At 42.5% G+C, this 25,386-nt stretch overlaps 1 protein-coding gene across 1 annotated transcript; it reads left to right on the top strand.

The window, feature by feature from the left end:
• The first annotated feature begins 4,542 nt into the window (after positions 1-4,542).
• On the top strand, positions 4,543-14,525 carry LOC115807253 (complement factor B-like). Its single transcript, XM_030768123.1, has 18 exons — positions 4,543-4,620; positions 5,341-5,547; positions 5,743-5,928; positions 6,851-7,024; positions 7,184-7,276; positions 7,525-7,664; positions 7,897-8,044; positions 8,255-8,383; positions 8,693-8,785; positions 10,602-10,739; positions 10,891-10,997; positions 11,303-11,441; positions 11,680-11,818; positions 12,152-12,228; positions 12,500-12,600; positions 13,635-13,764; positions 13,869-13,918; positions 14,087-14,525. Exons 1-18 carry the CDS (start codon positions 4,575-4,577, stop codon positions 14,261-14,263), a joined length of 2,274 nt encoding a protein of 757 aa, XP_030623983.1. The 5' UTR covers positions 4,543-4,574; the 3' UTR covers positions 14,264-14,525.
• Positions 14,526-25,386: the final 10,861 nt, after the last annotated feature.

The following is a 25,386-nucleotide window of genomic DNA, read 5'->3' as shown; positions in this document are numbered from 1 at the left end:
ATTTATGCTCCCAAAAAGCATTTATATTATATACTATGATATTACAGTGTATTCTGTTCTAATGTATTCTATTCTGTTATATGTTGTACATTGATATATATATATATATTTATAAAATTGTCATTTTCTATGCCTTATAATTTATATTATACTGTATTTTCTTTATTTATAAAAAAAGTTGTGTAATTCATTTTTGTTTGTCCAACTATCTATACAATCTACCTATGAACATAAAACAACATCACCAATAACAAAACAAAATAATAACAATAATAATATTAATAATATAAACCATATGAAATCATGTCTGGGGACACACAATGGACCAAAGGGGAAGGGTTTTAGAAGGGGCAACACTAAGAAACATTTTGAATGAGATAAGATAATGATCTGAGATAGCTTCAGATTGTGGAAATGTGACTATACTTCCTACATTTAATCCGAGTGTTCGTATAAGACTGAGGGTGTGGCCACCATTATGAGTGGGCCCTATGACCGTTTGATTAATCCCTACTGAATCTAGAATGAACACGAACGCTGCTCTCAGAGGATCCTGTGGGTTATCAAAATGAATGTTAAAGTCTCTGACAATTAGAGCTTTGTCTAAAGAAATAACGAGGTTTAAGATAAAATCTACAAATTCACAGAGGAATTCAGAGTACGGCCTGGGGGGTCTATAAATAATTGTGTGATAGACTGGCTAGACTTATTTTTTGTGGCTACATATGTTTGTATAAAGAACTTCAAACGCATTGAATTTATGTGAAGGTTTTTGTATGATGCCTAGATTATCACTATAAATAACTACAATGCCTCCTCCTTTGCTAGTTAGACGAGCCTGGTGTATATAACTGTATCCGGGAGGACTAGCTTCATTTAATTGAAGCTAGTCCTTTAAATGAAGCTAGTCCTCCCGTGGCGATGCATTCATGAATTTTTTCAATAGCAAAATTGAAAATATCAGGCAAAAAATTCAGACTATAAATTTTAAACCAGATAATCTGATCACTAACACTGTAGATAACAATATAACTATATCAGATCAGCGATTAGAATGTTTTACTCCCCTTCAAGTGACCGAATTAACCTCATTAATTTCTTCATCAAAATCACCAACTTGTGTATTAGATCCCTTACCTACACGTTTCCTCAAACAGATACTACCAGTAGTCATCGAACCTCTTCTAAAAATAATCAATTCCTCCCTTAGCACTGGCTACGTACCTAAATCTTTTAAACTAGCAGTTATCAAACCCCTGATTAAAAAACCTGACCTTGACAGCTGTTCGTTGTCCAACTACAGGCCAATATCTAACCTCCCCTTTATCTCCAAGATCCTAGAAAAGGCTGTAGCACAGCAGTTATGCTCATACTTACATAGGAATAACATTCATGAAATGTATCAGTCAGGATTTAGGCCTCATCACAGCACAGAGACAGCACTGGTTAAAGTTGCAAATGACCTATTACTGGCCTCTGATCAGGGTTGTGTCTCCCGCAAGGTTCTGTTTTAGGCCCACTGTTTTTTCTTTATATATGCTACCTCTAGGTAATATTATTCGTAAACACGGTATTAGCTTCCACTGTTATGCTGATGACACACAGTTGTATGTCTCAGCGAAGCCAGACGAGAGACACCGGCTTAACAAAATTTAGGAATGTCTAAAGGATATCAGGCACTGGATGCTTACTAACTTCCTTTCACTTAACTCTGAAAAAACAGAAGTACTTGTACTAGGATCACATGCAGCTAGGAGTAAGCTTTCCGATCACATAGTAACTCTGGATGGCCTTTCTCTTTCATCAGGTGCGGCAGTAAAAGACCTTGGTGTAAGTATTGACTCCAGTCTTTCATTTCACAAGCTCATGTAGATAATATTACCAGGATAGCCTTCTTTCATCTTAGAAATATTAACAGGATAAGAAATGCATTGTCATTTCAAGATGCTGAAAAATTGGTTCATGCTTTCATTACCTCTAGGTTAGACCATTGTAATGCTTTACTGTCTGGATGTTCAAATAGATGTATAAATAAGCTACAGTTAGTTCAGAATGCAGCAGCCAGAGCTCTTACTAGAACCAAAAGATATGGACACATCACCCCTATCTTATCCACACTGCACTGGCTCCCAGTCAAATCTCGTATTGATTATAAAGTCTTACTATTAACCTATAGAGCACTAAATGGTCTTGTGCCACAGTACCTGCGCGAACTCCTGGTCTTTTATGATCCACCACGCCTACTTAGATCAAAAGGTGCAGGCTATTTGTTGGTACCTCGAGTTGCGACGGCTACAGCAGGGGGCAGGGCCTTCTCTTACAGAGCCCCACAGTTATGGAATAGCCTCCCAATTAATGTTCGAGACTCAGACACAGTCTCTATGTTTAAGTCAAGGCTGAAAACTTATCTGTTTAGCCAAGCCTTTTGCTAACAGCTCTTTACTAGGCAAAGGAGTAGATCTGGAGGGTTCTCGGGCATAGAATGTTTGGTGAACTGGGATGTTTGGATGCTGTTGCCCCCCCACTCTAATATGTTCTCTCAGGTTTGTTGACGGTGGAGTGGGTGGCCGCCTTGTGTCCCAGAGTGCCATCATGTCCATATTACCTTCTAGCTCTCCCTTTTAACTATGCTGTGATAGCTAGTCTTGCTGGAGTCTCTGCCTGCACTCGGCACACAATGTATATTTTCCCTTAGGCCTATGTGGAAATGAACATCTAACAATGTCTCTCTCTCTCTCTCTCTCTCTCTTTCTTTCTCTCTCTCTCTCTCTGTCGAGCCACACATGCTACTCGCCACACATGCTACTCCTGAGATACCAGTGATCCTGACTCCTCCCGCCCTGTGGACCGATCCATCCTGGTGTTCTCATCTTTCATCCCCCTGTCAGCCTCCTGTCAGCATCGCCATCCCCTTTGTTCATGCTCCAATTTACTTTCAATTGTAACTGCCCACTGGGTCGGCACCTATTGCATACCTGTCTGGCCAAGGAGGGGTCTTCTCTCTCTGTGGTCCTTCTCAAGATTTCTCCCATTTTCCCATTTCCCTTTTGGGTTTTTGGGGAGTTTTTTCTTGCCTGCCATGAGGATTAAGTCAGGGGATGCCGTCCTGTTTTGATTTTGACTGTTGTGGCCTGTAAAGCCCTTTGAGACTGTAAACAGTGATATTGGGCTCTAAATAAACTTGAAACTTGAAACATTGCTCCACCAATCCAAAGCAAGACTTTTGACCAATTGCAGGATACCTGGTGGCCCAAGGTGTGAAGTGCAAATGTTCCCTTTCAAGCACCCCCAAGGGATTATTCACCATGGCAAATAAGGTCTCTAGGCAGACCCCCAAACCTGGTACATATTCAGGAGTATTCCAGGCTGCGTAACAGACCTGCAAACTGCCGGATACAGCCGATTATCTGTGGAGTATCGGGGAATATACAGGAGTATTCCATTCCGGATATACCTCTTTTCACGCAGTGTTCAGTGTGCAAAAGAGCTTAAGATAAACTCTTAGGGTTACTCAAAAACAGATAAAAAATGGTCAAAACGTTCTGTGAATCAGTGTGGTTTCCTTTTGCCACATTCTGAACACGATAAAATATAAATGATAACTTTTGGCTGCCATGCCCAGAGAGGTGCCAGTAATGCCAGGCAGCCCTGTCTGACTGCTGTTAAGCACACGTTATAGGCCTGACCCACTGCCACCGCAAACACTGTACAACTACTTATCCAGAGTGGTCTGTAAAATTCTAATCTATAGCACACACATTTACCAATGCTCCTGACTTTACACACAGTCCAGAGAGACTGGGATCTTTGGTGTAAAACCAGTTACACAGACAGGACACCAGAACTCGCAATCTTACCAAATTTGATGTTCGTCGTTATTAAAAGGAGACGAAACCAAGGTTCCAGACGTGAACTTTTAACACGAGAAAGATTGCTGTCGTGTAAAGGGAAGCTAGCCTGTCAACAGGACGATCTGTGTCGCAACAATCAAACTGTATTGCAAAAGAGGGTGTGTGTGTTCCGGTGCCATGTCACCAGTGAACCTATTTCATGAATTAAGCATGTAGAAATAAACAGGTCTCTTCCTCTAATGTGCACTGCTATGTTCTACTGGAAAAACTCAGATCATTAACTTTCATAATTTCTACTTTAAATGTAGCATAAGCTTGGTCACATGTTTGAACAAAGGGCAGACGAATGAACTGAAATGTCAGAAATTATTGAAATGGTTGAGAATGAGTGGGGATACAGAACAGAGACCATGCAAAGACATGATGAGATTACTGACATACATTCTCTTAGTGCTCATTTTTTTTATCTGATCATTTACTGATCGTTGACATCTATGACCAATGAAGAGGACTCAGATAGAATAGATGACTTTTTTAATGGGTCACTGAGGCGGTTATCGACGCCCCCTGTTTTCCCCTCTGTTAAACAGTACTCAAATGGCCCAAGTCAGGTCCTGCCTCACATCTTCTCCTCCTACATAAAAAACACACTCCTCCTCACATAAAAACACACTCCTCCTCACCTGGGAGTCTATTCTGGAGTTTCATTCACCACAAAGCAGCATGGGGCTTGTTTTTTGCTGGGGTTTATTTGCTTGTCTTGTGACAGGTAAGTTTGTTACCGAGCCATTTTAAACAAAACTTGCATATAACTAAGAGTCGAGGATTAAAAGAAAGAAAGAAAGAAAGAGAAAGAAAGAAAGAAAGAAAGAAAGAAAGAAAGAAAGAAAGAAAAAGGTCTTTAAAAACGTCACAGGTGTCTTCTCAGGTTGTTGTGGTTTTTGTTTGTTTGTTTGTTTGTTTGTTTTTCCAATCTTCTTGTTTCACACATAGTCACGGAACTTCCCGGTTCAGGTCGCTGAGGATTGAATTTACATGTTTGATGATTACTGTACCAGAGTAAAATCAACCAGAGTGATTCCTTAAAGCTCATCTAATGCATGAAAAAGTCTCTTAAACAGCTATCCTTACACAACAGACATAAAGTGCTGAAAGTGATGAAAAAATGCTGATATCATGCATGAGGGGGAAAAGTCCGCTCTTTATGTTCTAAACGGAGGCAAAATTAAATCTATGCCAAAACGGACAAAAAACATTAAACTACAAAAGGTTACACATAACCATAACAAAATTATATATAATTTCTATCGGATGGTCTGTTCTTCTTTCTCTCTTTCTGTTATGTTTCTTGTTCCTCTCCAATCTGCGTACTATTTTTTTTAAAATTATGATTATTAGCATAATTTTAAAATATTTTCTCTGTATCTCTGTCGTGCGATTATCCTTTCCCCTCTTCAAACCGTCTTCTATTTCTGCTCCTCTCTCCCAGTGGTCACTCCTTCGGCTACACAGTGTCCGGATAAAGACCTGTCCATCGTTGGGGGGACTTACACTCTGACTCGACGTTTTGAAGAGGACAGTGTTCTGCACTACCAGTGCCCAGCAGGTCATTATCCTTATCCTCATAAGAAACGCCAGTGCCGTGATGGGGCATGGGACCCAAAGCCCAGGAGAAGACCTGTACAGGAGTGTCGGGGTAAGTCAACAGCCTCAAAAATATATATATGAGTTCCATTTCTTTTCACAACAGTATATACAGTCGTATTATAATATGTTATGTTTTATTATATTGTAATGTCTAATATCTGTATAAGTTTTGAAAAAAACATTAAACCATTTTTATGCCCCCCCCCCCCCCACCCCCCACCCCCCTCTCACCCCCACGTCGCAGTGGTTACGTGTCCCAATCCCCTGGTGCTGGAGAATGGTAACGTGTCCCCATATCAGCCGCGGTATTATGTGGGAAACGTCACTGAATACGCGTGTCACTCTGACTACACACTCCGAGGCTCGTCCACTCGACGCTGCAAAGAAAATGGGAAGTGGACTGGTGTGACACCCATCTGTGGTCGTGACAGTAAGTTCTCCCATGCTCTCTCTCTGACTGTCACACACACACACACACCACACACACACACACACACACACACATGCACGCACGAACGCATGCACGAACGCACGCACACACATATATCTGTAGCCATGACAGTAAGTTCTCCCATGCTCTCTCTCTGACTGTCACACACACACACACCACACACACACACACACGCGCGCATGCACGAACGCACGCACACACATATATCTGTAGCCATGACAGTAAGTTCTCCCATGCTCTCTCTCTGACTGTCACACACACACACACACACACACCACACGCACGCACGAACGCATGCAGGAACGCACGCACGAACGCACGCACACACATATATCTGTAGCCATGACAGTAAGTTCTCCCATGCTCTCTCTCTGACTGTCACACACACGCACACACCACACACACACACACACACACGCACGCACGCACGAACGCACGCACACACATACATATATCTGTAGCCATGACAGTAAGTTCTCCCATGCTCTCTCTCTGACTGTCACACACACACACACACCACACACACACACACGCACGCACACCACACACACACACACACACCACACATGCACTCATGCACGCATACACACACGCATGCACGCACACACACAGACACGTACAAGTAGATCAATATGGAACTCATGCTTGGAATGTTTGGAAAATGACATCTGATTGGTAACCACTCACTAGTCCTGGTACACTAGGTATTAGATGATGTGAGTGGTGTTTTCATGTACCCTGGCGGATTAACACACGTTGCCCCTATATGTAGCTTAGTTCATAAAGTTAAATGTATAAATACACTTTGCGTTACTGTAACTCAATTGTTCACTGACAAAGCACTGAGCGCAGTGTTTCTGTCAGCTTATTTACATAATGGTCTCTCTGTCTTCCCACCCAGCCGACCATTGTCCAGATCCTGGTATTCCCGCCGGTGCAAGCAGAACCGGGCATATCTTCAACATCGACGACAAAGTCACATACCGCTGTGATAGACCCCTGATTTTGCTAGGTTCCAAACAGCGCGTGTGTACGGAGGGCGGGCAGTGGACCGGGAAGGAGCCGGAATGCTACTGTGAGTCCAGCGAACGCATCTCACCGCCAGTCGCTCTGAGTGCATCTGAGGCAGAACTACGCTTGCTAAACGCTTACATATACCTACATACATATGATTTTAATTCGAATTTTAGACACGCTTATGAAAACGTCACGACACATTGTCTTTTCCCCCCAGATGATTACACGTACGACACACCTGAGGAAGTTTCGGAGGCGTTCGGAAACTCGCTTGGGAACAGCCTTGCGGTGTCTGAGTTTGAGGGACTAAGTGAGTTCATTTACAGGTCTTCCAGTCCATTCTCCGGCGCCGCGCGTCCGCCCGCCGTTTCACATGCTAATTTATCGTCTTTGTGTGGAATCACAAGTCCCACTGTTCAGACAGCAGAAATAGTCATTATTCTTCCTGTTCCCATTTGTGAAATACAGTCCCACCCCCGCGAGCATTTACAAGTATTGAGGTGTTGGCTGACTTTTTTTCAAGCTATTGGTAGCACTCTAACGCATTTTCCCCTCCAGATCGTACTCAGTTTGGAAGGAAAATCCAACTGAGAAAGGGTGGAAATCTTCACATCTACATCGCTTTGGATGCATCAGATAGTATAGATCCAGACGATTTTGAACAGTCAAAACGAATCGTTAAGAAACTCATTGACAAGGTATGTGTGGATTAATCTGGTCACATTAATTAACGTTGACAGTGGAGTTTTAGTCCTAAATGTGAGCATTTTACATTCTTATTGAAGTTCCTATTGCTAAACGACTAATATTACCAATGCATAAAATCGCAACCAGGATTTTTAAGTGAATGCTGTAAGTCTATGATTACCTGGTTTACTGGCTTTGTTTGTTTGTTTGTTTGTATGTTTGTTTGTGTCTCACACTTTACAGATCAGTGTGTATGAGGTCACGCCTAAGTATGAAATTTTTGTTTTCGCCACTGATGTTCACGAAGTCATTGACATCGTGGACTTCTACAATAATCCAGATAAAACTCTGGCAGAAAGGTTGAAGCAACTTGACGAGTCTCAGTATGATGGTGAGACTTTTTGTTTTATATGTAAAGCTTTCAAATCTTAAAGTAACTAATGAATCTCCAATAGTCCTCCACCGGACAGTTCAGAGAGTGTTCTGACGAGCAGCTCCAAGGTTCTCCATCAGCACGTTTTGATGACACATGCAGAGTCATAGCACCTGAAACACGACTGTCACACATCTTGACTCGGTTCTGTTTTCACATTTGTGACAGACAAGGGCGACGCATCGGGAACCAATATCGCCAAAGCCTTCTCCACTATTCATGGAAAGATGACTTTCGTAAAGCAAAGAGAGCCTGAGTTTGATGACATCCGCCATGTCATCATTATGTTCACTGACGGTAATCGTGGACTTTTAGAATCATGGACCTTTATTCATTAAGCTGCAGGTGCAAATATGCTTGTGGCAATCTGAAAGCAGAAGAGAGAAATTATATCTATTTATTTATATAGTATTATTTTATATTAATATATTAGTTTACGAGAGTTGACTGTGATGAAGATCTAAGCTGTACTAATCAAACTAGAAATAAGAAACTATAAGCAGCACACTCAGTGCTCTGTCCTGTCCTTTTGTGTCATGAGTGTTTACTGACAATGACCGTGTGTGTGTGTGTGTGTGTGTGTGTGTGTGTGATGACTCCGGGCAGGTGTGGCCAACATGGGTGGGAGACCCAGACCAAAGGTGGAGCAGATCAAAGAGCTTATCATGAAAGGCAATCCAGAGCGGGAGGAGTATCTCGGTGAGACGCACGAACTGCCAACTGAATTTCTCTTTTTCTGTGGCAGTGGGAGTGAGAGAGTGATGTTTTTTTCTGTGACAGTGGGAGTGAGTGAGTGAGTGATGTTTTTTTCTTTGGCAGTGGGAGTGAGAGAGTGATGTTTTTTCTGTGGCAGTGGGAGTGAGTGAGTGATGTTTTTTTCTGTGGCAGTGGGAGTGAGAGAGTGATGTTTTTTTCTATGACAGTGGGAGTGAGTGAGTGATGTTTTTTTCTTTGGCAGTAGGAGTGAATGAGTGATGTTTTTTCTGTGGCAGTAGGAGTGAGTGAGTGAGGTTTTTTTCTGTGGCAGTAGGAGTGAGTGAGTGATGTTTTTTTTTGTGGCAGTAGGAGTGAATGAGTGATGTTTTTTCTGTGACAGTGGGAATGAGAGAGTGATGTTTTTTTCTGTGGCAGTAGGAGTGAGTGAGTGATGTTTTTTTCTGTGGCAGTAGGAGTGAATGAGTGATGTTTTTTCTGTGGCAGTGGGAATGAGAGAGTGATGTTTTTTCTGTGGCAGTGGGAATGAGAGAGTGATGTGGGAGGAGTACAGAGACAGGAAAGACAGATGAACTGGTTCAGAGTCAGAAGGACCTTCAATTACAAAACAAATTAATGTTACAGCAGAGGGCAAGAGCTCAAGGAAAACACACACACACACACACACACACACATACACGTACGCACACATCCACACACACACATGCACATACACACACACACATACATGTACGCACACATCCACACGCACACATGCACATACACACACACACACACATACACGTACGCACACACACACACACACACACACACATGCACACACACACACGCACACATACACATGCACACACACACACATGCACATACACACACATACACGTACGCACACATCCACACACACACACACATACAAGTATGCGCACACACACACATACACACACACACACACACACGCACACATACACATGCACACACATGCACACACACACACATACACACACACACACACACAAACACACACAAACACAAACGTCTTTACATCTTAACATTAAGCATAACCAAGGAAATATTTCGTCACTTTTTGTTTTGACAAAATGCAGCAAAATACCTTTTTGAGGTATCTTTAGGCATTCCTGAAATGGCAAGGAAAAGAACATTTTACACATTGAAACAACTTTATATCTGTTACTTAAACCCTCCTCTCTAAAGCCACATTGTCTGCCGTCTCCTCTTTGGACTTTGTTACGCCGCGCCCTGGAGCAGTGTTTCTGCTTGTCTTTTTACACTGCAGAGAGTACACTACAGTTTCATTACACTACAGACCTGTTACACTATGCTACATATGTTAGATATGTTGAGTTTCAGTTGTGCTTGACTTTGAAGATGGTGTGGTTTCTTAACCTGCCATAAACAGGTTTCATAACCTCTTACAGGAGATATGGGGAGGTCACCAGAACAATGAGAGAGAGAGAGAGAGAGAGAGAGAGAGGGAGAGAGAGAGAGGGAGAGCTAGAGAGACAGAGAAAGACAGATAAAGAGAGAAACAGATTGGATTCCCATGAGTGAGAATTTTGACATTTTAATCATTGAATTTTATATGATCTTTTTTGTGTCCTTTATTACTGTGAAATGTTTATGAACTGGGGAACCTGGAGGGTTGACCATGACAACTCCACTGGGAAGGCAGGCCATCATTTTCATCTACAGTTAAAAGCCATTTGAAACGTCCCAAAAGCCTAAAATTTCTCTGAAATTAGGCAAAATAAAATTTGATCCCTTCTCTCTCTCTCTCTCCATGCAGATTTATATGTGTTTGGAGTTGGTGAAGATGTGCAGCAGGAAGATGTGGATGAATATGTGACCAAACGTCCAAAAGAAAAACATTTCTTCATTCTCAAGGACCTGGAAAACCTGGAGGAGACTTTTGATGAAATGATTGGTTTGTGTTCTACATTCTTCTCTGTGTTCACGCTTGTCTGTGTGTGTGTTTTGTATACTGTAGTCACAGTCGCGAGGAACTCACCTCATTCTACCTGTGGGTCTTACCTGTGTGATCATCGTTAAAAATCAGTGACATTTTCTTTCCTCAGATGAGAGCAGCAGTGTAGATTTATGTGGAACCATCTGGAACTACGACTCCACCAACCCTGAGGAAAAACGTATAAAGCACCCCTGGCTGGCCGAAATTTCTGTGATTGTGAGTGTTTCTGTGAAATTTCTGTGGCTGTGAGTGTTTCTGTGAAATTTCTGTGGCTATGAGTGTTTCTGTGAAATTTCTGTGGCTGTAAGTATGAGCTGTTCTTGCCACCTGTTTTTATTGATTTTTTGCATCTCAACGCCATCTCAGTGACCAGGTATCCCGTTCTCTGTGTTTCACTTGCATTTAACTTAACACTAAACGAGGATTCTGAACATACTGAACATTCTCAAGTCAGGCAAAATATAATTTTATCCTCTTCTCTCCCGCTCTCTCTCTCTCTCTTTCTCTCTCTGCTAATGCAGCGTAGCTTAGGACAACCAATCAGTAACTGTATGGGCTCTCTGGTGACTCCTCGATTTGTGCTGACAGCTGCACACTGCTTCAACTTTCTTGACACACCAGACAAAATTAAAGTTATCATCGAGGATGGCACCAGTAGTAGTAAGTAACTTCTTTCTTTTTTCATTTGTCCCATACAGCATGAGTGACATGATCTTCACGCTGACACCAATGAAAGAGACTTTTTATTGTTTCACTTCATGCTTTTATTTGATACATTTCCATTGAATGTCTCCTCTTCTAGCCCTGAAAAAAAACTATGAAAACTATGAAGATAATTTCATAAGATAAAAAAAACAACAAGCTTTACTGAACTTTTTTTTATGTTTGCTTCTCTCAGGTAAAAAGGTAAAAAATTTAATCCTTCATCCAAAATTCAATATCAATGCTAAAAAAGACAAAGGCATCAGTGAGACTTACGACTATGATGTAGCCCTCCTAGAACTGGAGAAAAACGCCACGATTTCCAGGAGAATAAGGTGAGGACTAAGATCCAGCGGAAGATTTCAGACTCTCTCCATGCTGCAGGTTGTCCTGTCTTATGGAAACATCTTCTGTAGAAAGCGGTCTCAGCTTATGACCGCACGTTCTGTCTTATTTTCATCACGATTACAGACATTATTCAGCACATCTGAGACTACTTATAGCCTAACTGAAAAGTCGTTGTTTGTGGGAGATTAAAATAGGATACAGGAGTCGTCCTGTTCTCTCTCTTACAGGACACCAAATAAAGGTTGTTAAATAATATACACATAATGCTTATGTTTTCTATGTGTTTTCCTTATGGGGTTTTTTTTTCTCATTTTTTACAGACCCCTCTGCATTCCGTGCACTGAGGAGACCAGCCGTGCTCTGAGGTTGTCAGGCGATGTGACGTGTGAGAAACACAGTGAGTGATGAGTAGGAACCAGAGAGGGAGGGGCAAAGGCCAGGGAGGGAGGGGAAAACTCACACAGACACCAGGTCAACGTGGAGTCAAACAGGGGTCAAGAACAGGCAGGCTGAGCGTCCTTGGTTGGGTTGCATCAAGGAAGTTAGGCAGAAAAAAAAAAAAAAAAAAGCAAATCAGGAAACTCTGCTGACACTAATACAAAAAACTGCCAATGCACACAATCTCCCTGTCCTGTTTGTATAATGAGCACTGATTTTTTTTTTTTCAGGACAAGTTTTACTGAATAAGCAATTGGAGCCTGCTGCTTTCATGACAAAGGATAACACAGACATAAAGAAGAAGAATGTGACCATCAAGCTTAGAGATGCTGTAAGTATCTGTGCTGTATGACAATGATTCATCTCAGAGATACTGTATCTGTGCTATATGAGAATGATTCATCTCAGAGATACTGTATCTGTGCTGTATGAGAATGATTCATCTCAGAGATACTGTATCTGTGCTGTATGTGAATGATTCATCTCAGAGATACTGTATCTGTGCTGTATGAGAATGATTCATCTCAGAGATACTGTATCTGTGCTGTATGAGAATGATTCATCTTAGAGATACTGTATCTGTGCTGTACGTGAATGATTCATCTCAGAGATGCTGTATCTGTGCTGTATGTGACTGATTCATCTTAGAGGTGCTGTAAGTATCTGTGCTGTATGACAATGATTCATCTCAGAGATACTGTATCTGTGCTATATGAGAATGATTCATCTCAGAGATACTGTATCTGTGCTGTATGAGAATGATTCATCTCAGAGATACTGTATCTGTGCTGTATGTGAATGATTCATCTCAGAGGTGCTGTATCTGTGCTGTATGAGAATGATTCATCTCAGAGATACTGTATCTGTGCTGTATGAGAATGATTCATCTTAGAGATACTGTATCTGTGCTGTACGTGAATGATTCATCTCAGAGATGCTGTATCTGTGCTGTATGTGAATGATTCATCTTAGAGGTGCTGTAAGTATCTGTGCTGTATGAGAATGATTCATCTCAGAGATACTGTATCTGTGCTGTACGTGAATGATTCATCTCAGAGATGCTGTATCTGTGCTGTATGAGAATGATTCATCTCAGAGATACTGTATCTGTGCTGTATGTGAATGATTCATCTCAGAGGTGCTGTAAGTATCTGTGCTGTATGTGAATGATTCATCTTAGAGATACTGTATCTGTGCTGTATGTGAATGATTCATCTTAGAGATACTGTATCTGTGCTGTATGTGAATGATTCATCTCAGAGGTGCTGTAAGTATCTGTGCTGTATGTGAATGATTCATCTCAGCGCGGCGAGAGCATTCGTTTGGTTACTTTCTCTGTGGATGGTCTTTTTTTTCCTCTCGTAGAGACTCGCTTGTATTGCAGATGCCAAAAGAGTGATCAAAGGTGTTACAGATAATGAAATTGCCAAAATCACCGAGCAGTTTCTGTGCAGTGGCGGAACTGAGCCAAAAGTGGATGACATTTCTTGCAAAGGTATGTTTGATTTGATCATAATACACAAATGGAGACTGCTGTAAACTGATGAGGGCTGGTTTTGCCTGTTGTCCTTTATTGTTTCTGTTTCTCTGTGTTGGCAGGTGACTCTGGAGGAGCAGTGGTCATGGAAAGACACTCTCGTGTAATCCAGGTGAGTGAATGAGCTAAAACTGGGGGCTTGTGCTCTCACACCGTGATCATGTGTAAAATGTCTCAGTGAAACAGGGAGAGACAGAGCTGAAAATGAGAGGATGTCCCAGAGGATATGCGTTAGCACTCACATGTTTGAACTCTTACATTTGTTCTCCTCTCCACTCAGGTGGGAATCGTTAGCTGGGGCGTGGCAGATCTCTGTAAGGAGAAAGGAGAGAAGCTTCCTCAGTCTGAGGAACACACCCGAGACTTCCACATAGATCTCTTCAAAGTGCAGGACTTTCTGAGGAAACATTTGGGCAAAACTGATGCTGATTACACTCCTCTAAATTTTTTGTCTTAGCAGAGAGAGAGAAAGAGATGGAGTGAATTGGTTTAAATGAATCCTGTCTTCTATATAGTGCACCTGTCCGACATACAAATGTCACCTGCTGTTTGTAACCTGTCCTGCCCTTCTGCTTGCTGCAACACTGAAAAGTCAAACTAGAATCTGTTTTTTTTTTGTTTGTTTGTTTTTGTTTTGTTTTTGTTGTTGTTGTTATTTTACCACATCATATTTCTCCTAGCCTTTTCAGAATGTGAAGCAATAAAATATTTTTCATTCATTTTGTCTGTGTCTATTTATACATGAGAGTTAACTTGTTGTTCTGTGATCTCCAGCATAGACACAGCCTTGAATAAAATGTGACAGTTACAGAGATAGAATGTGCCATCTTTAAAACAGAAGCTTAGTCAATCAGCTAGCTGATAGTTAAATAATGTTATGACTCACCAGCCAATCAGCTTCTCTGATGACCTAGGCTACACACCTAACATCACACTTCCGATGTCAGTGGAATTCTGAACATGGATGACAGTGGGCATTTGTCAGCTAACTTGACGTTAACTCTGCCTTAGTAACTGGGGCTCTTTTCCTTACCATCTGTGTTACGGGAGCCAGTTAGATGATTACCTTGTGGCCAACCAATGGCTGTCTGCTCGGCGGTGTAGTGGTCAGCACTGTCCTTCTGGGTTTGAGCCCCAGTCCTGGCTCCTCTAATGTGCAGGTACCGCCTCTGTCTGTGTGGAGCTCTGGTTTACATGCACATAAGGCACCAGAATCTCGCACCACTGCCCCTGGTCAGGGTACCGGGCCAGACCTGGAGTTGGTCCTAATCTGGCAGGGTGAGGTTGTGATGGTGCATTGGTAATCTGCAGTCAAGACCCTGACACAGCAACTAGATTTAGGACTAACTAGACAGGCATTTTGTGAAGATTAACATTGGCCACTATGTTGTGTGGAATTTACACAGCTTTGCACTTTTTGCCCTTGTGGTACATGAAGAGAAAACTGTGCATTGATGTGTTTCCAATGAAAAAAACTGAAATGAATGTGAGGTGAACTTATGTTTGTGTCTGGTGTAACTGGGAACATGACCTAGGCTTTCCACAGCCTGGAGGCACAGTCGTCAGGTTAAAGGCAGTCTAGACGACTCAAACACACACGAGTGTCGTACATTCAAAGAGAGAGTGTGAGTGTTTGTTTGGGATGTTTGTCCCAAACTCCTTCTTTACTCTTAACGTCCTGTTGACGTGTTTACTCTTAACGTCCTGTTGACATGTTTACTCTTAATGTGCTGTTTACATGTTTATGCTTAACGTGCTGTTGACATGTATGAATGACCTGCGCTCTGTCTTATACAGTAACTATGCACAAATGTTTTTACTTTTTTTTTTTTTTTTTTGGAAAATGTGCCCCTACCCCCAGCGCAAGACAGTGGAGTGTAGCACAGAGTGTCTGGTGTCAGTGTTAGTGTGCACTTTAATTGGGGTGGAGACAGCACTGCAGGATTCTGTCACACATAAAGATGTTTTTTCAGCCGCTTAATAAATTAGTGGTTTTAAAGCCAAAATACATATACATGAACATCCATTCCACGGATAATGTTACCTCAATCACCTCACATCCATTCCACGGATAATGTAACCACCAGTCACTTCACATTCATCCCACGGATAATGTTACCTCAATCACTTCACATTCATCCCACGGATAATGTTACCTCAATCGCTTCACATCCAGTCCACGGATAATGTTACCTCAGTCACTTCACATCCATTCCACAGATAATGTTACCTCAATCACTTCACATCCATTCCACGGATAATGTTACCACAATCACTTCACATCCATTCCACGGATAATGTTACCTCAATCACTTCACACCCAGTCCACGGATAATGTTACCTCAGTCACTTCACATCCATTCCACAGATAATGTTACCTCAATCACTTCACATCCATTCTATGGATAATGTTACCTCAATCACTTCACATCCATTCCACGGATAATGTTACCACAATCACTTCACATCCATTCCACGGATAATGTTACCTCAATCACTTCACATCCATTCCACGGATAATGTTTCCACAGTCACTTCACATCCATTCCACAGATAATGTATACACCAGTCACTTCACATTCATCCCACGGATAATGTTACCTCAATCACTTCACATTCATCCCACGGATAATGTTTCCACAGTCACTTCACATCCATCCCACGGATAATGTTTCCACAGTCACTTCACATCCATTCCACAGATAATGTATGCACCAGTCACTTCACATTCATCCCACGGATAATGTTACCTCAATCACTTCACATTCATCCCACGGATAATGTTTCCACAGTCACTTCACATCCATTCCACAGATAATGTATGCACCAGTCACTTCACATTCATCCCACGGATGTCACGGCCCTCTGGGCTTTACCTCTTTTCCCCCAGGCCATGGCTGCTTATCTTTTTGTGTGTTCCCTGGTAGGCATGCTGGTGGTGTGGCAGGAGGCAATCGGCCCAGTTGGGTACACCGGTGTGCAGTTGTACCTGAGATTAAAAGCTCTGCCCCTCCACCTCTCCCCGCCCCTCCTCTCCTTTCTTTTTGTTTGTCTGCTTTAGGTTACCGGGGTGGACGATGTTAATTTTGGAGGCGTCCGGTCGGACCGATGTTGTGTTTACATTCATTGAACTTTTTTGGAACCCCTGATGGCTCGCATTTGTTTTTGTACTGATTAAACAAATTATATTTGTTCAAGCCTGATCCGCATTCTCTCCCCCCTTACTTGCTGCACTCACCTTGTGGGCGTAACAATTGGGGGCTTGTCTAAAGCTAGACTGCTTATTTTGTAATTAGATGTGGCGTCTGTTTTTGCAATTATTGCGTTTTGAATTTTCCGCTTATTCAACTTTACTTTGTTAATACAACTACATCAAAGAAATACCTTTGTGTGGTTGGACTTCTGATTTTGGTAAGTGCTTTGCACTTTTTTTTGTAAGGGGGGCGGAGTGAGTGCAGATTTCGGAAGTGGGTAATTTAGAATCGAATAATTGAATTGTAATTGATTGGTGTTTGTGAAATTCTCCCTATGGTAAGTGAAGAACGTGTCCTTGGATGCGTTGTTTTGTTTTAGTTTGTTGTTTTCTGGGTGGTAAAGGGCTTAGTAGCGGTTGTCTCGGGGGCACGTCTGAAGTTTGGGGGGACTGCTTGTCAATTGGCAGTTTTCTCAGGCTTACGGGATTTAGTGCATAATTACCCGGCCCCAAGTCGTCTGAAGATCAGGGTCAACATTAGTTAGGTAGCCTTTTGGTGATAGCGAGGGTCGGGGAAGTTTTATTTCGTTATAGAGGTACAGACAGATTGGAATTTACTCCTTCATTGTGTGAATTAATTTGTTTGAATTGACCATCGTTGTTATAAATTTGAATCATTTAAGTTTTCATTTTTGGACTAAATTTCCATGGCCTAGGATATGGCTTCCCAGCCTGTTGAAGTTTTCATCCAGGCTCCGTCTGAGGAGTTGCTGGATGTGATGACGTGTGAACAACTTTTAGAAGTTGCGGCGCATTATGAAATTGGTGTGTCTGCATTACAAAAGAGATCAAAAGAGGGGATCATTAGGTCTGCCTTGGAGGACAATGAAGTGTTGCCACCTAAATCCATTCTCAAGCTGCCACTTATTGCGAGTGGTCTTACTTTTGAGCAGCAAAGAGAATTACTCCTAATACAGCGCCAAACAGAAATCGAAAAAAGATGTCTGGAACAAGAAACTGAGGCTGGTTGGCAGAGTTTAGAGAGACAACGAATTCAAATTGAGCAACAACGTTTAGATTTAATTAAGGAGGGCAAACTTTTGAGTCATACGCCGTTTGGATCCGATCTGTCCTCTTCATCTAAATTAAATATCGCAAACAGTTTGCATTTAGTCCCAACGTTTAGCGAGTCAGATGTGGATACGGTCTTCAATTTGTTTGAGAGGATTGCTGATGCCCATGCTTGGACAGACCTTGAACGGACATTGCTTCTTCAATGTGTGTTGACTGGCAAAGCACAGCAGGCCTACTCCTCACTGTCAGTTGCGGATAGCCAGGTGTACGAGCGCGTTAAGTTGGCGGTGCTGAAGGCTTACGAGTTGGTACCTGAAGCCTACCGCCAATGCTTTCGCGGTCATAATCAAACACACATTGAGTTTGTGAGGGACCTGACTGTACAATTTAATTGCTGGTGTACGTCCACAAAAGTTGAGACATTAGACGATTTGATTAACTTGGTTTTATTAGAGCAGTATAAAAATACACTTCCTGAAAATGTTGCCACATTCATTGTGGAGCGTCATGTTCAGACCGCTTCTCAGGCAACGGTGCTGGCTGATGAGTGGGAGCTTACTCACAGGTTCCATTCAGGTGAGGCTAGAGTCAGGGGCGATAGGGGTAGTTTGCGTCCTCGCCCTAATAATTCGACCGTCCATCAGAGTCAAGAGAGGAGCACAGGTAAAGGTCCGTCACCTGTGTATGACTTAACCTGCAATTACTGTCTGGGAACGAGCCATTGGAAATCGGATTGTCCAGTACTCACAGCAAAGAATGCAGGCACTAAGTTCCGTAGTTCTCCCGTGAAGCCCGCAGCCCTGGCTACTCCAGTGCTGGTGAAAATTCTGAGAGACACTGGAGCCTCCGAGTCGTTCATTTTGGAATCCGTGTTGCCGTTCTCGTCAGAGTCTTACACAGGAGATTCTCTGTTAATCCGTGGAATAGGGCTAAACACATTGTCCGTACCACTGCATAAAGTAACCCTTATGTGTGATAGTGTGCAGCGCGATGTGGAGCTTGGAGTGTGGCCTGCTCTGCCGATTGATGGCGTATCACTTATTCTAGGTAACAACTTGGCTGGTGGATGTGTCTGGCTGGACAAGACTCCCCCTCTGGTGGTTGCTGACATGCCTTCCCTCGTCAGCCGCACAGATGAGAGTGCGCGGCAGTACGCCGAGGTGTTTACGTCATGTGCTGTGACTCGCTCTGCCAGTAAAAAGGTGGAACCAAAACAGGTGGAACCGACGACGTCTGACAAGCTTTTCCTCTTTGATTACCTGTTGTCCATTTCTCACGGTGAGCTGTCAAAAGAACAACAGGGTGATGAGATGCTTAAGTCTCTGTTTGAACAGGTTATTGTTACCAATGATATTTGGAATAGGGCTAGGGGTTATTACAGTAAAGATGGGGTGTTGCTGAGAAAATGGGTACCTCATGCCAGTTGTTTTGTTGGTGATCCTATTGTCCAGGTGGTGGTGCCGGTGAAGTTCTGACTGTTGGTACTACAAACTACCCACAAAAGTCTCGCTGGTCATGCTGGAGTAAAGAGAACGTACGATGGGATTCTCGGGTACTTTCACTGGCTTCGAGTTAAGAAGGATGTTGCCAATTTCGTTAAGACATGCAATACGTGCCAGCTTATCGGCAAACCAAATCTGGCACTAAAGCCTGCCCCACTGCGCCCTAGTCCGTCCAAATGCCAACCATTCGAATATTTAATCATTGATTGCGTCGGTCCTCTCCCTCTTTTCGAAGACCTGTAGCGAGTACCTGCTCACTGTGATGCGTCAGGTCACTCGCTACCCAGCAGCTTACCCTTTGTGCTCGATCAACACAAAATCGATAGTGAAAGTACTATCTCAGGTCATTTTTATTTGCCTAAAATAATTCAGTCAGATCAGGGGAGTAATTTTACTTCCACTATGTTTGCCGAAGTGCTCCGCCAGCTAGGTATCAGACACAATTTAGCAATTGCATACCATGCTCAGAGCCAAGGCGCTCTGGAATGTTTTCATTCTTCATTGAAGTCGTTGCTCCGTGCCTACTGTGTGGAATTACGTCGTGATTGGGAAGAGGGTCGTCCCTGGCTGATGCTGGCAGCCAGGGAGGTTCCTCAGGAGAGCACCGTTTCAGCCCAAATGATCACAGAGTGCGTGGGTTGTTAGCCATTCTCCATGGTCAGTGGGCTGACTCGGAACCGCCAAGGAATTTATTGGAGTATATTCTGGGCTTTCGGCAATGTCTCTCTTCTGCCTGGAAATTGACCAGAGAGTGACTGCAGGAGTCTCAGAAAAAAATGAAAAAAATGTTCGATCGCCGTAGAGTTGCGAACATTTAGTGTAGGCGACCAAGTGGTTGCTCTGCTCCCTTTAGTTGGCTCGCCGTTTCAAGCCAAATATGTCGGGCCCTACAAAATCATGCATTGTGGCTCCAATGACAATTATACAATTTTGACCCCTGAACGAAGGAAGAAAACACAAGTGTGTCATGTCAGTCTTCTAAAGCCATACTACAGTCGTGACAGAGAGACACAGGCTTCGCCGCCGGTTAAACCCGTGGCGTTAGTGCACAGTTCTCCACAGTCTAACTCTTCCCGTTCGGTAATGGCAGCATGGAACAGTGATGAGTTAAAAGCACCGGGTGACTGTGTGTTACAGGGACGTTTAAAGAATTCAGAAACTTTTAGAAACTTGCCTTTGGTCCTTGAACATCTGAACCCAGCTCAACGTCAAGAGCTGGTCAGTTTGTTGTCCGAGTTTCCGTCTTTGTTCTCTGACATGCCGACCCAGACTAATGTCCTGGAGCATGACGTATATGTTGGCGATGCTAAACCCATCCACCAGCGTTTCTATCGAGTTCCGCTAGAAAAAAGGGAAATTCTGGAAAATGAGGTCCAGTATCTACTAGATAACGAATTGGCCGAACCTTCCTTCTCCAGCTGGGCGTCACCTTGTCTTCTCGTACAAAAAAGTCCGACGGTACTTTTCGTTTTTGCACTGATTATAGGAAAGTTAACATGGTAACAAAACCTGACTTCCTCCCTCTACCTTGGATAGAGGATTGTGTCGACCAGGTAGGGGTGGCAAAATTTATAACTAAATTAGACTTACTCAAGGGTTATTGGCAGTTCCCCTTAACGGAGCGAGGGTGCAAAGATTCAGCATTTATTATGGTTTTGTTAACATGGTTTTGTTGATCTTTTTGTGTGTTCCCTGGTAGGCATGCTGGTGGTGTGGCAGGAGGCAATCGGCCCAGTTGGGTACACCAGCACGCAGTTGTACCTGAGATTAAAAGCTCTGCCCCACCACCTCTCCCCACCCCTCCTCTTCTTTCTTTTTTGTTTGTCTGCTTTAGGTTTCCGGGGTGGACGATGTTAATTTTGGAGGCGGCCGGTCGGACCGACATTGTGTTTACGTTCATTGAACTTTTTTGGAACCCCTGATGGCTCGCATCCGTTTTCTTTTGCATTGATTAAATAAATTATATTTGTTTATGCCTAATACACATTCTCTCCCCCCTTACTTATTGTTGCACTCACCTTGTGGGCGTAACAGTGTGTGAGTGTATGTATGTGTCATTTCATTTCTTCTTCTCTACGACTAATTCAGGTTTGTGCACAATTGTCTGCAGTCATTTTTTTATCCCACTGGAAAAGATGTGTGTGTGTGTGTGTGTGTTTAGGACACACAGTCTAAACACTGCCCAGTCAGCCACAGGGACTTTCAGGACAGTGAATTCATTGAAACAGTGGTGTTTTTGGGGAGTTGCTGAAAGATACTTGCCTTGCTCATGTCAGTCTGTTTTGTTCTGGGGAATGTGTGGGATTGGGGTCGGTGTCTGTATAGAACGGAGACACACAGAGAGGCAGAATGGACAGAGGAAACTCACTGCCTAGTATTCTGGAACAGAAGGTGAAGGAGACAGAGTCTTTTTAAATACTGTTTTTTTTTTTGTTTTGTTTTTTGTTTTAATCAAACGATGAAAAGCCCCTCCAAAGCTTTCCTTTGACCTGCTATCATTTTACCTTAACCCAACCCCTCTCATACATTTTTACTCACCTCTCATAACGCGACCAAGCCTTCCGTTTACTTTAATACAGTATTTGTAGAAGCCATGGCGGTAACCTGCAGCTGAATGCTTTGGAGGTGGCACCCTGTGGTCCAGATATCAGTTCATCACTTTCCAAGTTCAAATTCGTTTGAATTGCTACTGGGTCACTTTTCTAACACGAGAACAAGTTTCCATGGACTGTCACCACTGCTTTGTCAGGGAGACGACTAATACTCACCTTTTATGTAACAATAAGTCAACGCAGAATATCAGGATATGAAATGAATACACATCGTATATGAACAGATTTGATTTGTAATTCATATTTAACACTGTTTGTCTCTGATGTAGCCTTGTTGTCTTTAGGAGATAAGAAGGACTAGCTGTGTCTAACATAACTCTGTATCTGTGTGACGTCATCAAGTACAATGCACGATGATCTGGATCTGTGCTTCACACATGCTCTGAGATGTCATATCTTTAAACTGCATTTTAAAATCATCGTTGGCTTGTTCATACTAAACCCATTAACATCTTTAACACGTTGTCTGTCATCACACTGTAGCTCTTCTGTTTTTCAAAACAGTTGTCAGAGTATCCGTCGGCATTTATAATGTAAATATGTGTTTGACCTCTGCACTGTCTTGAGTCACCACTGACATTCATGCTTGCTCTTCCCTGGGTTGTAATTTTTCATTTATCCTGGCTAAAAGTCTGCGTTAACTATACAAATGATAGTATTTATTTAATCAGATTATTTAAGTTTATCAGACATTATTTAAGTTTTAAGTTTCTGTGATTGCACACACACACTGTGGACAGTGAGCAGTGAATTTGTCCTCTGCACACAGCTGTGGATGTTGGGCTTGGGAATCGAACCGGCAACCAAGCCCGGTTCTCTAACCTTTAGACCACGGCTGCCCTAAGTCTTTAAGTCTTCTGTCTACCAACATGGCAAGAGTTGCAAATCCACTGCAAACAGTCACTAAGAACATTTAAATTCGGTGAAAGAGAGAGAGAGAGAGAGAGGGATAGATTAGAGTAATTAGTGCTACATGACTTTCATTCTTACTCACCAACGAACATTACATCGTATATAGATCTCTCCTGGAGAATGGAAGAGCTCCTTGCATGTCTGAGGAGTCTGCATAGAAATACCGCTCTCAGTGGCACTGAATTAGATTGCTTCTAGAAGTTTCTCTGGGTTTTCTCTGAAGGTTTGTTGCTACACTCCTTAAGCGTCATCACGTCAGTTAGAGCTTGCATTAACAGACAGAAATGTGAAGCTATCACTTACACAACACAACCTTTAAAATGCTTTGGACCCTGCAGAGCACACTCACCTCACTCTTCTGACTGGCCTACAACACTTAACACGTTCATCCACAATTAACACTCAACACATTCATCCACAGTTTCTCACCTGTGTCTCATCAACTCTGTGTCTGTCTGTATAAGAGCATCATTCATGTATCTATGACAATAAAGAACATAATGTCAGTCATGTGGTATACATTAATGCAACAAGAACTAATGACAAACTCCGTGGTTTCAGCCGTGATTTTAATATGCTTTTTAATTTTTTTTTTCACTTTAATTTAACCCAGCACCTCCTACTGCACTGTATTTTTTTTGACTGAGTGGATGTGCTGTTCATTTTTGACTAAGGATGATGGAGTCTTTGGTTCCAGCCCTGTTATTATGTTTGAAGTCAGCCCAGTTACTGGCCTCACCTCAGATCTGAGCCAGGATTTCTCCACTCCAGTCTGGGCTTAACCAGCTCTCTCAGGCCAGGGAGCCCTCAGTGTTACTGCCCAGCTGAAAGAGACCTCTAACACAACCTCTCCTGTAATCTGCTGTGACCTGACACCAGTACACATCATTAACCACAACCATCAGTGAATATACCATCACTTTTGTTTGCCAAACCCATCCGTGGAACCTGAAGCCTTATGAGGAGCTGTACAAATTCAGTCGAGGCTGTGGGGGAAACTGCAGTTGCTGCAAGTGAACACATGGTGGCAGCAGAGTGATACCTTTCAAACCTCACTACACCTGGCGGCTGATGGTCTTTGAAACAGGGGAGGCACATCTTCGTCATAAAATTAGTCAGTTATTACATTTGTTGTTATTTATATGCGAATTCTGCCCTCCTTTCTTTTTCTAGGAAATAGTCTATTACCCTGTCATTCCTGTCAGATTCTTTTCCGGAGACTTGACTAGTTTCCTCTCAATGGCCAACAGTACATTTTCTGAGTCAAAGCACTTCCAGTCAGCCAGTTCACTTTGTCATGCCAGGAGAGGTGAAATGATTGGTCTTTGCTCCCTGACTTTTGAACTAAATTAACTTTGGGCGTTGGTCTGCCCTGCTGTATGTAGCCCCTTTACCCCTATGATTGTCGAGTACGAGGCTCTGGGTTCTTTTAACTTACACTACTAACTCTTATATATACACTATGAATTATTGTAGAGGGGTTTCTTATTTATCTTACTAAAAGTCTATGAACTTTCTTGTACTTAAATCTACTTCCTGTATATATTGGATCTATAATAAACACAAAATTATTAAAGTGCAAAAAGTATTTACATTTAATTGAGTTTCAACGATAATAATTCAAATTCAACATCAACTATCAGTCCAAAACATACAATAAGAACATCAAAAGGTTGTGGAAAAGGAAATACAACCTAACTTTGCAAATAACTTATCAATTCAAATAGTAAAAGTCATCACATTCACATATACTTATACACGAATGACAATTATGTACAGAATGACACACTCAAATAAAAAGCCGGCATGAAAAAAGAAAAAAGGAAAACCAACCCCCGTTGCAGGCCTGATCGCTGCAAAATGGCGGCTTCCTCAAGGTCATTTACTTACAGTTCAGCGTCAGTTGTGCGAGCGAGTAGATGTCGATTCGGAGAAAAAAACAGGCACTTACGAACTCCAACGTCGCCAGAGGAAGTTTGAGCATTCCCGGGTAGCTCAAACCGCTATCTGGGTTGTCCACGGTGCTCCTAATGTGTTCGTCCTGAGGCTCAGCAGCATTCGTTAACTGTATTAGCTGACGTGCTAATAGCTAAGTTATCCCGTGAACTCACACACAACACGGTAGCACTGGAAACGGCAGCCACGCTTCTAGCCAAAGTGTAACAAGTTAGTTTCCCTATACTCACTGCTATCACATAGAATAGATTAATTTTTCATCAATCGTCTACGTTAGACACTTTAAATCACCGTACGTATTACTCGGTTAGTCACCAAGCCCGAACTTCAC

The sequence above is a fragment of the Chanos chanos genome, chromosome 3 (genome assembly GCF_902362185.1).
Source record: "Chanos chanos chromosome 3, fChaCha1.1, whole genome shotgun sequence".
Classification (NCBI taxonomy): Eukaryota; Metazoa; Chordata; class Actinopteri; order Gonorynchiformes; family Chanidae; genus Chanos; species Chanos chanos.
Note: the sequence above shows the minus strand (reverse complement) of the source record. Positions and strands in the feature narration are given on the sequence as shown.

Coding starts and splice junctions, on each gene's coding strand:
- LOC115807253 (XM_030768123.1), top strand. CDS start 4,575: ATGGGGCTTGTTTTTTGCTGGGGTTTATTTGCTTGTCTTGTGACAG. Junction 12,601..13,634: donor CCATCAAGCTTAGAGATGCT/GTAAGTATCTGT, acceptor TTCCTCTCGTAG/AGACTCGCTTGTATTGCAGA. Junction 13,919..14,086: donor GACACTCTCGTGTAATCCAG/GTGAGTGAATGA, acceptor CTCTCCACTCAG/GTGGGAATCGTTAGCTGGGG.